The 16,366-nt window shown below is 43.5% G+C and overlaps 1 protein-coding gene and 1 pseudogene across 1 annotated transcript in view; both read left to right on the top strand.

Moving 5' to 3' along the window:
• OSBP (oxysterol binding protein) overlaps positions 1–11,719 on the top strand; it is a 32,777-nt gene extending 21,058 nt beyond the window's left edge. Inside the window, exons 10-14 of the mRNA XM_032879110.1 lie at positions 7,021–7,124; positions 8,598–8,693; positions 9,454–9,635; positions 10,378–10,598; positions 10,695–11,719. Of these exons, the coding sequence (XP_032735001.1) occupies positions 7,021–7,124; positions 8,598–8,693; positions 9,454–9,635; positions 10,378–10,598; positions 10,695–10,837 (746 nt within the window). The 3' untranslated portion in view covers positions 10,838–11,719. The remainder of the gene's footprint in view (positions 1–7,020; positions 7,125–8,597; positions 8,694–9,453; positions 9,636–10,377; positions 10,599–10,694) is intronic.
• Positions 11,720–15,433: 3,714 nt separating this feature from the next.
• On the top strand, positions 15,434–15,781 carry LOC116880242 (annotated as a pseudogene).
• The last annotated feature ends 585 nt before the right edge of the window (positions 15,782–16,366 follow it).

The raw sequence follows: 16,366 nt of genomic DNA, 5'->3' as shown, positions 1-16,366 counted from the left end.
AGGATCTCCAAAGGGATGGGTTATTTTTAACTCTAAGGAGGGTTGTATACATTTTAAAAGTAGCAATAGGGGTGCCTGGGTAGCTCAGTTGTTAAGCATCTGCCTTCACTCAGGTCCTGGGTTTGAACCTGTGTAGAGCTCCCTGCTCAGTGGGGAGCCTCCTTTTCTCTCTCCCTCTGTAGCTCCCCCTGCTTGTTCTCTCTCTGACAAATAAATAAATCTTTAAAAATCTTTAAAAAGAAAAGAGTCAAATTTATGTACATAGTATTTATTTACTTGTTTTAAGATTTTTATTTTTAAGTAATAATTTAATAAATAATTTTCTCTACACCCAGTGTGGGGCTCAACCTCACACCCGGAGATCAAGAGCTACATGCTCCACCAACTGAGCCAGCTGGGGCCCTAAAAAGACACATTTAAATGGGTGTTATTTTATAGCGTTGGCGCTCTCTAACCCAAGGAGAATCACGATTAGGGAATATGAATGAAACAACCAGTCATCCTGTTAATCTCTGTGTCATTGACACTACAGGGCTCCGTGAATCTTGAATTTTGCTCCCAAGTGTCATTTTAGTAAAAAAAAATGTCTCCTTATATATTTTATTCATTCTTGCAGTTTCTACTTTTTGACTAGAGTGATTACTTATAATAAATTACTGATTAGGTAGGACTTAACATCTGCCATTTTTTTTTTGAGTTTTTTGTTTTTGTTTTCTGTATATCTTCTTTTTTTGTTCCTGTCTTCCTCTATTAGTTCCTTCTTTTGTGTTAAATTAGATATTTTTCTAATTTACCATTTTAATCCTGTTATTTCTTTTACTATATTTTTAAAGGTATTTTTGTAGTGGTTATCCTGGATAGTATAGTTAACATCTAAGTATCTTGTTCAGATTAATACTAATTTAATTTCAATAGACACAAAAACTTTGCAACTATATAGATCCAGTACTTTTTCCTCCTTTGTGTTTTTATTTTTATGTAAATTATTTTATACATTATAATCCCATCAGCATAGTTTTATGACTTGATTTATAGGTGTGTCTTTTAAATCATACAGCAGAAAAAAAGTTGCAAGCAAAAAATACATTTATACTGTTATTTTTTTTTTTTAAAGATTTTATTTATTTATTTGACAGACAGAGATCACAAGTAGGCAGAGAAGCAGGCAGAGAGAGAGGAGGAAGCACGCTCCCTGCTGAGCAGAGAGCCGGATGCGGGGCTTGATCCCAGGACCTGGGATCATGACCCAAGCCGAAGGCAGAGGCTTTAACCCACTGAGCCACCCAGGCGCCCCTATATTGTTATTTTTTTTAATACTGTAATTATCGTTACCTTTCTTGGTCTCTTCTTCATTTTTTTTAAGATTTTATTTATTTGAGAGAGCGAGAAAGAGAGAGTGGGCATGGGGAGGGGAAGGGGCAGAGAGAGAAGCAGACTCCATGCTGAGTAGGGAGCCCAATGCAGGGTTCAATGCTAGGACCTGTGGATCATGACCTAAGCCGAAGGCAGATACTTAACTAAGCCAGGTGCCCCTTACCGGTCTCTTCTTAATGGAGATTTAAGTTGCTGTCCAGTATCTTTTCAATTCAGCCTAAAAGACTTCCTTTAGTATATGTCTTGAAGGGAAGATCTGCTAGCTATGAATTCTTTAAGTTTTTGTTTGTCTGAATGTCTTAAATTTTTTGTTTATGAAGGATAGTTTTGCTGGCTGTAGAATTCTTGCTTTGATAAATTTTTTTCTTTCAGCATTATTGGATATGCCATCCTGCTGCCTTCTGGCCTCTGAAGTTTCTAATAATCTTATTGAGGATCATGTAAATGTGATGAATCACTTCTGTCTTAGTGTTTTCCAGATTCTTGCTTTGCCGTTCAGCAGTTTGATTATGATGTGTTCTGGCGTGGCGCTCTTTGAGTTTATTCTGTTGGAGTTCAGTGATTATGTAGATTGATGTTTTTCATCGATTTGGAATTTGGGGCCATTATTTATTTATTAACTGCTCCAGTTGTGGGGTATTTTTTGTTTGTTGTTTGTTTGTTTTGTTTTGTTTTAGAGAGAGCAACCAGGGAAGGGACAGAGGGAAAGGGGCAGAGAGGATCTCGAGTAGGCTCCATGCTCAGTGTGGAGCCCAGTGCAGGGCTCGATCTCACGACCAGAGATCATGACCTGAGCCAAAACCATAAGTCAGATGCTCAACCAACTGAACCACCCTGGGGCCCCCTTAACTGCTCCAATTGTGAACACCACCGCAGGCGGCTACTGTGTTAAATAATTCTTACTGGCTGTTCTGTCACGCCTGGGAAAAGGCTGCGTGAGGTGAGCAGGTGCTGAGTCAGGTGAGATAAGGAGAAGCCCTTATGCAGGAACCACCAGACAGGTCAGGTAGTGACCGTTCCTTGGAGATTGAACTTCTGGGGAGCTTCAAACAGTCTGCTTCCTCCAGTGGTTGCTAGGCTGCTTGCGGGTTTTCATCTCTACCGTGACTGTGAGGCTGCTGTTTTTCAAGGCTACTGCCAAGCTGGGGAGAGGAGGATGGAAGTAGGGCAAGTTAAAATGCCACAAAGCTCATTTTTCTTACTAGAATTCTGAAAAAGTTGATTTGGTTAGTTTTTGCCTAGTGTTCTTAACTCATTTTATGGAGGAACAGATATATAAAGTCCTTACGTGAGCATTCTGAAGTGCCTATCTTCCTTTTCATATATTTTAAGCACTTCAATTTTTAGATCTTTATCTCACTGTCAAGTCTCTGAGACACAAATATTATATAAAGGAAGGCAGTCATAGGGCTTTCTTTGTTTTTCCACTATCCCTGGGAGCTGGAAAGGACACTTTACAGAAAAACAGGTGCATCAGCAGGATGGGACATAAGGTTACGGTATTGGGGAGTACAGATATATTCTGAACTTATTTTGAACTTCAGCTCTGGCCCTTACTAGCTGTGTGACCTTGGGGAAAATTACCTCTCTGAGCTCAGAGCCTTTGTTGATAAAAGGGGGATGTGGTAGGCTAAATAATGCCCCCCCCCAAAAAAATAATGTCCACATCATAATCCCTGGAACTTGTGAATATCTCCTTCTCATCGTGAAAGGAACTTTGTAGGTGTGGTTAAATTAAAGATCTTGAGACGGGGAGGTAATTCTGGATTATTTCTATAGGCTCAGTACAGTCACAAAGGTTTTTCTGAGAGGGAGGCTGGAGAATCAGAGGCAGTGATGACAGAGGCAAGAGTGATGTTGGGAAGAGACCACAGGCCGGAGAATGCAGGTGGCCTCTGGTAGCTGGAAAAGGCAAGGAATGGATCTCCTGTAGGGCCTTTGGAGGGAACACAGCCTTCTGATGCCTTGATTTTAGATTTCTGACTTCCAGCCATGTAACAGTCTTAACAACCGTGTTGTTGTAAGCTGTAACGTTTGTGGCAGTTGGTTCCAGCAGCAATAGAAACAAATACAGGGGATAACAATGCCCATAACTGAGGTGTCAGCAGGTATTTGCATGCCCACTGTATGCTGGAAACTGTTCTCGGTGCTGTGGGTATGTAATGGAGGGCAAAAGCCACTTTGCCCTCACTTAGCTTGCATTCTTTTTTTTCCTTTTCTTTTCTCTGTTTTTTTTTTTTTAGAGAAAAAGAGAGTGTGGTGAGTGGGAGGTGGGAAGGACAGAAGCAGGGGAGAGAGAATTTCAAGCAGACTCCATACCCAGCACAGAGCCCGACGTGGGGCTCAATCCCAAGACCTGAGCCAAAATCAAGAGCCTGTTGCTTAACCAACTGAGCCACCTAGATACCCCAGCTTGTATTCTTTTCTTAAGCAGACAAAAAAGTAAACAAACACCGAAATTATAATTATTGTCAGTAATTATTTAATTTTATATGGTAGTGATTCTATGAAGAAATAGAGCAAGGAGAGATGGGGGTGAGTGGCAAGAGAAAGGAGTGGAGTGTGTTTGTGGTTCCTTGGACAAGATCACCAAGGAAGTTCTCTCTGAAGAGGTTACATTTGAGCAGAGACCTATCTAATAAAAAGAAGCCAACCAGAAGAAGATCTGGAGAAGAGTGTCCCAGCAGAGAGAACCCCTTTAAGATAAAGGCCCTTGAGAGGGGGGCAAGCACAGCACACCCAAGAAGCACAAAGGCCACAGCAGCTTCCCAGAGCAATCCAAGCAGTTGGCAGGGGCCAGATCTTGTAGGGATTTTGTACACCAGGGAAAGGAGTTGAGTTTTGTTTTCATTGCAGTGGGAAGAAATGGAGAGATTTTATACAGTGTGGTGCGTTGACTTGACATGTTTTAAACGGATCGCTTTGACCAGAGACTCAAAGGTGACTATGGTAGAAGCTGGGACCAAAACAGAGTTGTTAGCTTCAGGCAAGGGATGATGGTGGCTGTATTATTTTAAGTTTTTTAAATTTATCTATTTGTCAGAGAGAGAGAGCGAGTGAACAAGCACAAGCAGGGGGAGCAGCAGGCAGAGAGAGAAGCAGGCTCCCCACCGAGCAGGGAGTCTGACATGGGACTAGATCCCAGGACTCTGGGATCTTGACCTGAGCCGAAGGCAAACGCTTAACAACTGAGCCAGCCAGGGTCCCTGATGGTGGTTTTAGACAGCAGTGGTGGTGGAAGAGGTACTGAGCAGGAAACTGAGCATATGTTTAGGTGGCACAGATATTTGAAAGGTAGTTGTGAAGATTAAATAAGCTAATATTTGAGGAGAGCATAGCCCAGTGCCTGGGACGCAGGAGATGCTGGCAGCAGGGCAGCTGCCGTTGCCCATGGTGTCATTGTCATCACTGCTGCTGCAGCCATCAGGGCTGTTTTTTTTGTGTTTTTGTTGTTGTTGTTGTTTTTATAAACATATAATATATTTTTATCCCCAGGGGTACAGGTCTGTGAATCGCCAGGTTTACACACTTCACAGCACTCACCATAGCACATACCCTCCCCAATGTCCATAACCCCACCCCCACCTCCCAACCCCCCTCCCCCCATCAACCCTCAGTTTGTTTCGTGAGATTAAGAGTCACTTATGGTTTGTCTCCCTCCCAATCCCATCTTGTTTCATCAGGGCTGTTTTAATCTCTTATACGAGAAAGAAAGACACATAATTAGTCTTCTGTGCATCAGTGGTTACAGAGGGAGCTTAGACTTACACTGGTCCTGTAACTGTATTAGTCAATATGTATATAAAGATATACACATAGGGGCACCCGGGTGGCTCTCTTAGTTACGCATCTGACTCTTGATTTCGACTCAGGTCATGATCTCAGGGTCCTGAGCTCAAGCCCCGTGTCGGGCTCCACGCTCAGTGAGGAGTCTGCTTGAGATTCACTCTCCCTCTGCCCCCACACCTCCACTTGTACACATGCGTGCACATACTCTCGCTCTCACTCTCTCTCAAATAAAGAAATAAAATCTTTTTAAAAAGATACACATATATGTATAGTTCTTGTATATACTTATAAGTTCTTAATTATTTTGGATCTCTAGTCACTTCTGTTCACCTCATTTTTTGGTTTGGTATGCGAAATGAACTCAGAGGGACAAGAGAAGATTGTATCTCCTGAGTGCCCATCACGTTTCAAGCATTTTACTGGGCAAATAAACAGTATTTACTGTACAACAAGTTGTGCTTATTCCAAGTCTACGGATGACAAAGCTGAGGCCAAGGAAAATTACAAATAATGCAGGATATATTACTCTAATGCAGTTCTTTGCTAACCACTCAGATTCAAGCACACCCCATAAGTCAAGGGCACAGGCTCCAGCAAGACTGTCCTCACCACAGGGGCCAGCCACAAGTTTGGGGGTCCCCAGGCCCTCTGTACTTCTGACCAACTGGCTTTCCTTTCGGCAGTTTGCTAGGATGATTCATAGAACCCAGGAGAGAACTATCCTCACTATCATAGTTTCATTATAAAGGATACAAATCAGGACTGGCCAAATGGAGAGACACATAGGGCAAGGTCTGCAAGTATCCTGAGCCTAGAGTTTCCATGCCTTCACCCATGGAATTAGCGCCCATAATCCTCCTGGCACATTGATACGTTCACAAACCAGGAAGCCACAGCAAGCTCCACTGTCCAGAGATTTTACTAGGGTTTCATTAGGTGGGCACGATTGAACTATCGGCCCCATGACTACACTCAATACCCAGGCCTCCTTCCCTCCCTGGAGGGAAGGGAATACCATTCCCAAGAGGTCAGGAAGTCCATCTGATAGCAAGTGATTCAAGGCCCCAAGTCTCTAACACATAGTTGATTTTTCTGGCCTGGCTCATCCTGAGCATAAGCCATCCAGAGGCCCACCATGTTACTCCACTGACATAACTCTTACGGTGCCATGAATAACAAGGATACTACTATCACTTGGGAAGATCCAGGGGTTTAGAGGTTCCCTCCCAGGAACCATTTTCAGAGTCAGGCAAATTCTTTATTATACAGCCTGGGGTCACACCTCTAATGAGTGCTGGATCTGGGATTCAGTCCATTTCTGCCTGATTCCAAAGCCCCTGCTCTATCCACTACTCCATAACTGTTAAGGCCCTTAGAAAAGTGGTTTTCTTCAGGTCACACAGCTAGTTACTGACAAGAGGGCCTGGCCCCCAGGCCTGACTACCCATGTGTGCTCCTTTCCGCAATTCACTTTTATTTTTTCATGTTGGGGCAGATTTGACCTGTTCTTGTACATTTTACGACTTGTGTGGCAGGCACAGTTGGTGAAAAGTTTGGAGCTTTTGCTTTCATTTCTATTTCTACAATTGCAGAATATTGCTTCCTAGCTACACACTATCAGTTGTCAGTGTTGGTCATCATTTAGTTATAGTTCATTCATAAATTTAAAAATGAAGTGAAAAAATTCAATCATTGCTTCCAACATTTAAGAAGATTATAAAGCCCTTTTGGTTTATTGTTTTCCTTTTAAAAGTAAGAAATGTTAATAGAAGAAAATCAATCCATTGTTACTTGTAGCTAACATGGTGGTATTATTCTGATACTTGTCTTAATTTGTGTACCTCTCTCTGTTTCCAGGTAGCATCCACTGTATTTTCCATGCAACTGGGCACCACTATACTTGGAAGAAGGTTACCACAACGGTGCACAACATTATTGTGGGCAAGTTGTGGATAGATCAGGTAAGCAGAGGTGCCCAAAGTGTTCTGAAGTTCAGGAGAATACCTTCGTAGGTACATCTGTGCAGTATCAAGGACATGTGAACTGACGCCACACTGTTGTTACTGATTTATCCGTTTCTCCTAAGGAATTGCTCTCAGCCAGAAGCCCCACCCCGACCTCCCAAGTTTCTATACCCCAGATTATTTCTTATGAATGACGAATTTATAACATTCATTCTGTAACTACTCTACCAGGACTGTGTTAGCTACTATGAACGTACAACAAAATAATAAACACGACTCTTACTCTTCATCCTTTCATTATTTATCAGACATGACTGCTAGACAGAGGGCTAGGTCTTAGGGATACAAAGCCAGATAAGACATTGTCCTTCAAAGAGTTATTGTATCATTGGTGACAACATGACAAATAGGTATAATTGAAAAGTGTTAACAAAATATGCTATTGTTAAGAGCTGTACTAAGGGGTCACCTGGGTGGCTCAGTGGATTAAAGCCTCTGCCTTAGGCTTGGGTTGTGATCCTAGGGTCCTGGGATTGAGCCCCGCATCGGGCTCTCTGCTCCGCGGGGAGCTGCTTCCTTCTCTCTCTCTGCCTGCCTCTCTACCTACTTGTGATATCTCTTTCTCTGTCAAATAAATAAATAAAATCTTAAAAAAAAAAAAAGCAGTACTAAGATAACATCTAAATAATTGTCAGTCTACTCTTAAGATGATGGTTGCAATAAATTCAGAAAAGAAAGGGAATACTCTCTAGCAGTCAGGAAAGCCTACACGGTAGATGTGGGAATTAAGCAGAGGTTTTGTTGTTGCTGTTGTTTTGTTTCATTTTAGATTTTATTTATTTTAGAGAGGTGGGGGCAAGCAAGGGGGAGGGGCAGAGAGAGAGAAGGGGGGTAGAGAGAATCTCAAGCAGATTCCACACTAAGCACAGAGCCCAATGCAGGGCTTTGATCTCACGGCCCTGAGATCATGACTTAAGCTGAAACCAAGAGTTAGTTAACTGATTGAGCCACCCAGGCGCCCCAAGCTGAGTCTCAAAGTGGTTTGGGATTTAGAAGATAGAGGAGAAAATAAAGTGTAGAAAGGCCTGTTATATGTAACCTTGTAATTATGAGTAGGGTACTTTGACTTAACCACAGAGTTCATGAAGGGTATGAGTGGGGGCTTGGTTGGGAAAGGTAAATTATTATGTGAATATCAGTATATGTGCTGAAAGGCAAATCTTGCCACCTAACATGGGACACATGATTGACAGAAAACCAGAAGGCCATTTGATCTTGATCCCAATCTGGAATACCAAGGTTCCGAAGGGATTTCACAGCTTGTTGGGGTCGGCTGAGACTGGAATCCTTAAGCAAGGGAGTCTGAAAGTATACGATGGAAAAGTGAAGAATTATGAGGCGTGGGGTCTGGCAGATATTCAAGTCCTCCGGTCTTAATAAAATCAATCCATGATGCTTTTTATTTTATAGTCTGGTGAAATTGATATTGTGAATCACAAGACGGGAGACAAGTGCAATCTTAAATTTGTTCCTTATAGCTACTTCTCTCGTGATGTAGCAAGAAAGGTAAGAGAAGTTGGAGTTTAAATGTTTTTCTTTAGTGTGTGTCTCTTAGAAAGCCTACTCTTTGGGGGCTGGTATAGATGATGGATCAGGAGATAGTCTAAACATATGTATCTCCTAAATATGTATGTGGTGATTTAAAAAAAAAGGCGACGTAAAGGAGAAAGTCCGCAGGAAGGGGGACTAGATTGCATTACCAAACCAAATTGTCTTTTCTGGTAAAGACATTAAATAAGAAAGTAAAAGTCAAGAGCGAGGAGAGATTGAAAATGGGAAACACAGAGGAAGGACCAATAGAAGGATTTCAGGAAGAAGGATGGGCAGTTTGACTGCTGTGAGGTCTAAGCACGAGTCCTGTGTCAACACCATAGCGGAATTGCGCCATGAGTTTGATGGAGAGTAAAGAAGAGCTGGGGAGTTAAATCTCTTTGTGGCTGTCTCTGAAGAAAGAAGAAAATACCAGAGAGAAGAGAAAACCATAGAAAGAAGAAAATACCATAATTCTGAGTACCATTCAGATCCTTTTCCTGCATATATCATTGCAACGAAAATCCCTATACAGCAAAATGATGAAACCCCAACTCATGGCTCATTTATTTTAAGCAGCTCAAAAAAGTTTACCAAAACAATTTTGGTGTTCCATGGTGTTTGTCATAGCAGAATTTAACCAGTATTGACCATAGGACCTTTGTTTCCAGAATAGTCAGGTAAGCTAACCCACAGTGAATGCTGTACTCCAAAGCCCTACTCTCCATCATTGTAGGTAACAGGGGAAGTGACAGATCCATCAGGAAAAGTTCACTTTGCCCTTCTGGGGACATGGGATGAGAAAATGGATTGTTTCAAAGTGCAACCAGTCATTGGGGAAAATGGGGGTGATGCTCGGCAGAGAGGCCATGAGGCAGAAGAAAGCAGGGTCATGCTATGGAAAAGGAACCCTTTACCGTGAGTATCAGTATGCATGCTGTCCAGGTAATAACTTCGACCTCCAGCTTGGAGCAGTACTGATGGCATTTCTGCCTGCCTTCCCACTTAATTATGTGAGGGATCAAGCCAGGGAAATAAGAACCTTTGGAGAGATTACCAGAAGGCCATCACCATATGATTTGGGTTGTAATGGGCCTTGTCAAGAAAATTGAAAATAACCAAGTCACATCTGCCAAAAAATATTCATAATTTAGAGCAAAATGACTCAGAAGCAGCTAGAGGAGAAAGATGCTTACCACCTGTTAGCAATTTAGCCCGAGACCCAGTGGCATACACTGGTCATACACTGGAATTCAGAAAGAAGATGGAGGCCATTTGTCTCCTGTCATCTCCTATGTTCAGTCTATAGTAAGTGCCAAGATTATCCCAGAAGGAGGTTACAAAGAAAGCAAAGGAAATAAGAATAAGGCATTTTCATTCAGTAGAAGGTTTCATTTTTCCTAAGGCATTTCTTCCTAATCTCCGCTGAGCACAGCACAAGCCCAGCAAACTCCTGTAGCAAGTGATGCCCAGGCAGGGGATGGGGATGGTCCAGTCTGGTTCTCTGCTGCACGAGGGGAACCTGCCACTGTCCTAGAGTCTGTCCATCTGTAGAACAGCTTTGAGGAGGCTGTCTTTTGGCAGGGTGCTCGGTTGTTGCTCCTTAACAAGGGCCTGGGCTCTGGCGTCACCCTTCATCTTTCTCATTCTTGATTTGTAGGAAGAATGCGGAAAACATGTACTACTTCTCAGAGCTTGCTCTGACGCTCAACGCCTGGGAAAGCGGCACCGCCCCCACAGACAGCCGATTGCGGCCTGACCAGAGACTGATGGAAAATGGGCGCTGGGATGAAGCCAATGCTGAGAAGCAGCGCCTGGAGGAAAAGCAAAGACTTTCCAGAAAGAAGAGAGAAGCAGAAGCTATGAAAGCCACAGAGGATGGTAACGAACCCGTCTTCCACTCTCTCGATGGGTGGAGAATCATTTGGTGTGTTTCTGGCTCTCAATCTGTTTTTCTTTACCTGCTTTCCCTTTTAGGCACACCCTATGATCCCTATAAGGCGCTGTGGTTTGAGCGGAAGAAGGACCCTGTTACCAAGGAGCTAACCCATATTTATAGGGGAGGATACTGGGAGTGTAAAGAAAAACAGGACTGGACCTCATGCCCGGACATTTTCTGAAGTGGCAGCAACGAGAAAGAGGAGGATCCAAAGGAGAAGAGGACAGAGGATGTGCGGGAAAGCTGGCGTTTGGGACTCTGACCGATCGCCTTCTTCCAGTTTGTCTGTCTTAACCAATCATTTTGTCCAAATCAATCACCAGAAGCAGACACCAGTGGTGGTGATTGGCTGGTTGCCTTAGCTGATTGAAACTGAAATCGACTTACTAGGTACCTGTGTGTGTGAGGGGGAGGCTTAGTGGCCGGAGTGGGGCACTGCTCCACTTCTGCAGTCAGGCGTTCTGGCTTGTCCTCCTCCCTCTGCCCCCACTTTAGGATGACGTCATTCACCCTTCCCTGTAGCATCCTGCTCAGCCAAGGTCTGCATGAGGTGATGATTCGGGGGCATTTTGGTGCTGTTCAGAGCGAGAGCTGAATTTAGAAGCTCCTTGAAAGGAGCACGTAAGACTTAACCAATGGAGGCATCGTGAATGACCGCGGTGGAGCTTAGGCATGGCGTCACGAGATGGGGTCCCTCACGGGGTCAGTCTCATGGGCCATCCGCCCTGAGATAACTACAGTATCAGAACAATTGCAGGGGGACTTGTCCTGTAAGATTGGAACACTCAGACTGACATTTCTTGGAAGTTTCTATCTTCATTTGTGTAACCTACCCTTCTGCTGTCCTCTATCTTTGACAGCAACCGGAGGCCACTTTGGGGGTTGGTAGGAGGGTTGTATTGTCCTCACAAGGGAGTTTATGGACTTCCTCACACGGGGAACTTGTGAGAACACAACGCAGGGTGGAAAAGACTGCCAGCCACTTTGCTTTCCCAGTTCCTCCTCACCCCCATTCTTCATTGCCTTTTTTGCTCCTCCCTCCCTCCCACCCTCCCTCCCTCTCTCTCTCTCTCTTCCCTCCTCTCTCTCTCTCTCTCAGCGCAATACCAGTTTGGGTCTGTGCCCCAGTGTGGAGCAGAGCATTACCTGTCCCACTCTGGTATGTTTCAGAATTTGAGAGAAGGAGTTAATTTGAAACAAAAGTTTTCACCATCTCTCAAGCCCCATGGACTGGAGCCACCTCTTGAATAATGTGTTAAATATCTGTATATTATATATATGTAGAGAAAAATCTAATTTTTTTGTTTGATTTTCCTTCTTCCCATTAAGAATCTTGTTTTTTGATATCCTTTATCTCCCTGGGACTCTCTCTTGGACACACTGATGTGGAATGGAGTCTCCTCTGTTTTCCCTCTTTTAGGGACAGACAGACTCAGACCCTGAGCAGGATCACCTCCGGCAGTTACTGAACAAGGGATTCGATCCCGGGTCTGTATCACGGAGTGCCCACTGCTGTCCAAGTTCTGCTCTCCTAATGACCTGAGTCTTGAAAATGAAATCCCAACTCTTTCCTGCCTTTTTCTCTTCTTTTGTTAGGAAGAGCATGGGTAGAGAGGACGGTAGTTTCCAGTTTAATTCTGCCTCTGCCCAAATCCCACCACACACAGCTGATTCCCAAAAGACACTTCTTCCTAGGACGTGGGGCTGAACGTGCTATCACGTGGGGTGGGTAAGAGAACTACTCCTGTCGGGCCCTGGCTTCCTTCGTTTTGTGTTCTGTATTTGTTTCAGTTGTCTTGTTCAGGAATCCACCCCTGTGCAGCCCACCCTTGGTTGAGGATCACAAATTGAGGTGCCTTCCTTGTATGCTTTCTGTTCGTGTTTTTCGTTTCTGTTCCTTAACTGCTGAGCCTCAGCCAGTGTGGGTCCTGGGGGAAATACCATTCCAGAGGAAGCCATCCCTGCATGGAAATTGGATTTATACTGGGTAAATTAGTACTTCTATTCCTTCCTCGCCATTCCTCCCTTCCTAGCTGTGAGGCACTTGAGAGACGGGCAACCACTGCGGAGTTTCCTCCTAAGACCCCGACTCCCAAGCTAAGCTTGGGATTGTGCTGGGGCTTCTTTCAAGGAGGCCCGCTAAGGCCGTGACCTTTTGGGGGGTTTTAGCCAGAACAGGAATTCCTCAACCAAACTGAACGTCTCTGCGTTATCCCCCACCTTTCTTCTTCCACCATCTGCACTACATTTCCCAGCCTGATCCCCAGTCCGATTCCTGCTAATGGAGAAGCTCTGAGTCCTTCAGGTGAAATGAAGTCACATCAAGACAAAACTATATATATTTTCGTTTTTTTTGCCTTATTGTTTTTTTTTCCAAGAAAACTACTAAATTAAATAATTTTTAAAAAGTCATATCGTTTGTCTGATTCGCTTGACTCCTACTAGATAACAAGTTGGTGGGGGGGGGCGGCGGCTGGAGAACAGGCCAGGTGCCGGTTTGTTCTTGGGAATCAGGCAGCGGATCTTTGTGAGCAGTTGAAAGAAAAATGGGGCGCGGGTTTCCAGATGTCTCAACCGTTCGACAACATTCTCAAGGGCCTGTGGACAGAAGAGTAGTTTTAACAGCCCTTTCCGCTTTAATGGAATGTAACCATCAGTGGCCCCCACCCTTGGTATAGGGGAATGGTTTCTAGTGTTTTTGATGTTTGACCTATTTCACTTCAAAAAACAAAAGTTTTCTTGAATTTCATTTTTCTTGCCCATTTAGATTTTCAGATTCTTAGCTGTTCCATGGAGGGATTAAAATTCTGTACTTTGAAACATAAGCAATTGAGTACTGATTTGAAGGCCTTGGGAGAGAATTAAGGACTGGGAAGATGGTTGGTCAGTTTTTCTCTATAAAGTTCAGGGAGAGGGTCAGGGTGGGCAAAGGAATCAAAGGGGCCCAGAGAGGCTGCACACAGGTCCTGCCCTGTGGCTGAGCATCTGCTTCTGTATCCAGCATGCTGTTAGGAATTCTGAACATTGTCCAGCTTACACTTGAACAATTTTAAGAGCTAAGTGTTAGAATCGTCATGTGAGGTACAGAGAAGGCATGGGGGAAAAAAAACCCTAATTTAAATAAATTCACTAAGGTTACACAGCTGATTGGTTAGTCACGGTGTTGGAATTCAAAGCTGGGTTTGTTTGACCCCCAAGTCTGTGACCCCTACAACCTCGTGTTCTAGGAGAAGCTGGGTTGGAAGGCAGCTGACAGTGAAGTCATTTCCTCCTCACATCATGCAGTAATGCACACTTCTGTTTCCAGAGGCTTAGTGATGTGGGTAGCGCCACTTTGGAGGTGCGCCTGAAGGAAGGAGCATCCTTGAAGTCCAGCCTCCAGATGCCTTGATTTCTCAGGGCTATCATGTCCACAAAATTAGCTATGTTGCCAGAGGTGATTTTCCTAGCCTGGTTCTTGGGAAGGCCACGCATCCGTTCAAGTCATTTGCCTGATTCACATTGCTGGGCTTGATGGTAAGTTTCAGGACCTTAAGGGCTTTTTTTCTAGCAAGCTAAAAATCATTGCAGTAGACACCTGCTGTTTGTGACAGTTATATCTGGCTACCTTGAATAGCCCTGTGCCTTATAACTTCCTCCAATAGGGGCAGTCAAATGTACCCGAGACATTTTAACAATCCCTTCTTTAGTCCTTCCATGGGCTGCTATGACCTGATGGGATGTGATGTGGATCCCCAAGGGCCTACCACACTCACTCATGATTCAAAATGAGGACCCAGCAAAATTATAACACTTGTCAGGGACCTCTGAAGTCCCACAAAAATGGCAAACCTTTAAATTTCAAGGCCTATTCTACTTTTGGCAAGATAAGTGAAAACCAGCCCCAAAAGGAGATGTAGAAATCTTTGGAAGTTATTCACTATAAAGTAGATACACTGTGAAACTAAGACAGTCATCAAAATGTAGAGCTTGCTTCTAAAAGTTACAAAGTTTTTGCCCCGTGGGATCTGTCCTGCCCTGTGGGAAGCATTTCAAGCCTCTCACGGCTTTTCCTTCCAAGTTCAGACAATAATGTTAGTATAGTCTCCTCAGGCCTTCCTCCCGCCTAGCTTTTTGGTTCACACGGACACCTCAGGGGAAGGAAGCAGGGTGGCCTCAGGAGTTGTGTTTAAAGTCAAGAACTAGAAAGCTCGAATCCTCTATAAATAGCTTTGCAGAGATCATACTTGAATTTAACCAGGTGATTTTAAAAGTTAGTAAAGAATCAGTTGGGCCTGAGATATGGCTTTCTCTCTCTCTTTTCTTCCCTCTGTCTCCCTCTCTCTTTCCTTTCTCTCTCTTTGAACATTGATTCCAGTCTGTTATGTAACATACATTAGGGTTACAAATGACAAGAAAGAGCTCTGATAAATAGGCAATTACAGTCTGGTTTGATAAATGGTGTAAAAGCACTGGAGAGGGCCACCAGCCTATTAATGGGAGTACGAGAGGAATGGGATAGAGGCATGTCCAAGAAGGAGTCTGGAACTAGGAGAATGTATCCGCTTTGGGAGCTGCAGGCTTAATAGGGGTTAGGGAAGAGCAGTGTATAGAAAGCAGTATGGACAAAGATGAAGAAGAGCAAAGTCTGGGAAAGCATCCTGAGTTTGGACGGCTGCATGAATGGCTAGAGTTCAGAGTCCAGGAGGAAGCAATGATAACGGTGCTGGAGAGAGGAAGGACCCAAGTTCTGGAAGTCTGTATACCATATAAAGAGAGAAATTTTGGGTTTTGAAACATGGCAGATGAGATGGACCAGCAACAAAAACCAACACCGTAGTAGAGCCCCTGGAGGTCATCAGGCTCAGCCCTGATGAGCGAATTTAAGTGAAAGTGAGAAATGACAGAGAACTTCAAGGCAGATTACATGCTTATCATCAGCATTTAAATATGATATTGAGAGATATGGAAGAAACTGCGACTACTATAGAAATTGATAAGGAAACATACAAAGAGATATATAAATTAACAAAATGGAATATGCTGATGCTTTTTGTCTGGGGAAATGGTGTTGTACTAGTTGCCCCTCCACTGAGAGTTGGCTGAAACAAAAGAATTTATTGTGTATGGAATATAGGAGATTTAGTAGGATTGCCTCTTTAAACGTAGAAGACATTCAAAAAAGAAATCTGTGTAAATTATGGTATTAAGAAATGGCCAAGGATTCTTCCACTCCTGAAATGAGTTGATTTGCAGATAACTAAAAAAATCCCCCCCCCTTTTTTAAATTCATTCATTTGTCAGAGAGAGAGAGAGAGCAAGAATGAGGAGTAGCAGGCAGAGGGAGAAGCAAGCTCCCTGCTGAGTAGGATCCAGTAGGACTCAATCCCTGGACCCTGGGATCATGACCAGAGCTGAAGGCAGACACTACACTGACAGAGCCACCCAGGCATTCCAGATAACTCAAAAATTCTTAAGCTAAAGGGCATTTTAGTTTTTTCCAACCCTTTCAATAAATGTGATCACCAAGATGCAGAATTCTTTTTTCAGGAATTGATTTGTTCTGTTGCTCTTTCAGACAATTTCTGATATTTTTTCCTTTAAATTAAATTTGATGTTTCTTCTTTGACAAAAAAAAAAAGATAGAAGTCTCAGATTTTGCTCTCAACTAGGGAGACCCTGAAGGATTTTAAGCAGGGTGATGGTTCCAGTGTGGACTTAAGGGTAGGAA

The sequence above is a fragment of the Lontra canadensis genome, unplaced genomic scaffold (assembly GCF_010015895.1).
Source record: "Lontra canadensis isolate GAN:19392208 unplaced genomic scaffold, GSC_riverotter_1.0 scaffold66, whole genome shotgun sequence".
NCBI classification, from domain to species: domain Eukaryota; kingdom Metazoa; phylum Chordata; class Mammalia; order Carnivora; family Mustelidae; genus Lontra; species Lontra canadensis.
This window is presented reverse-complemented; position numbering and strand designations above follow the sequence as displayed.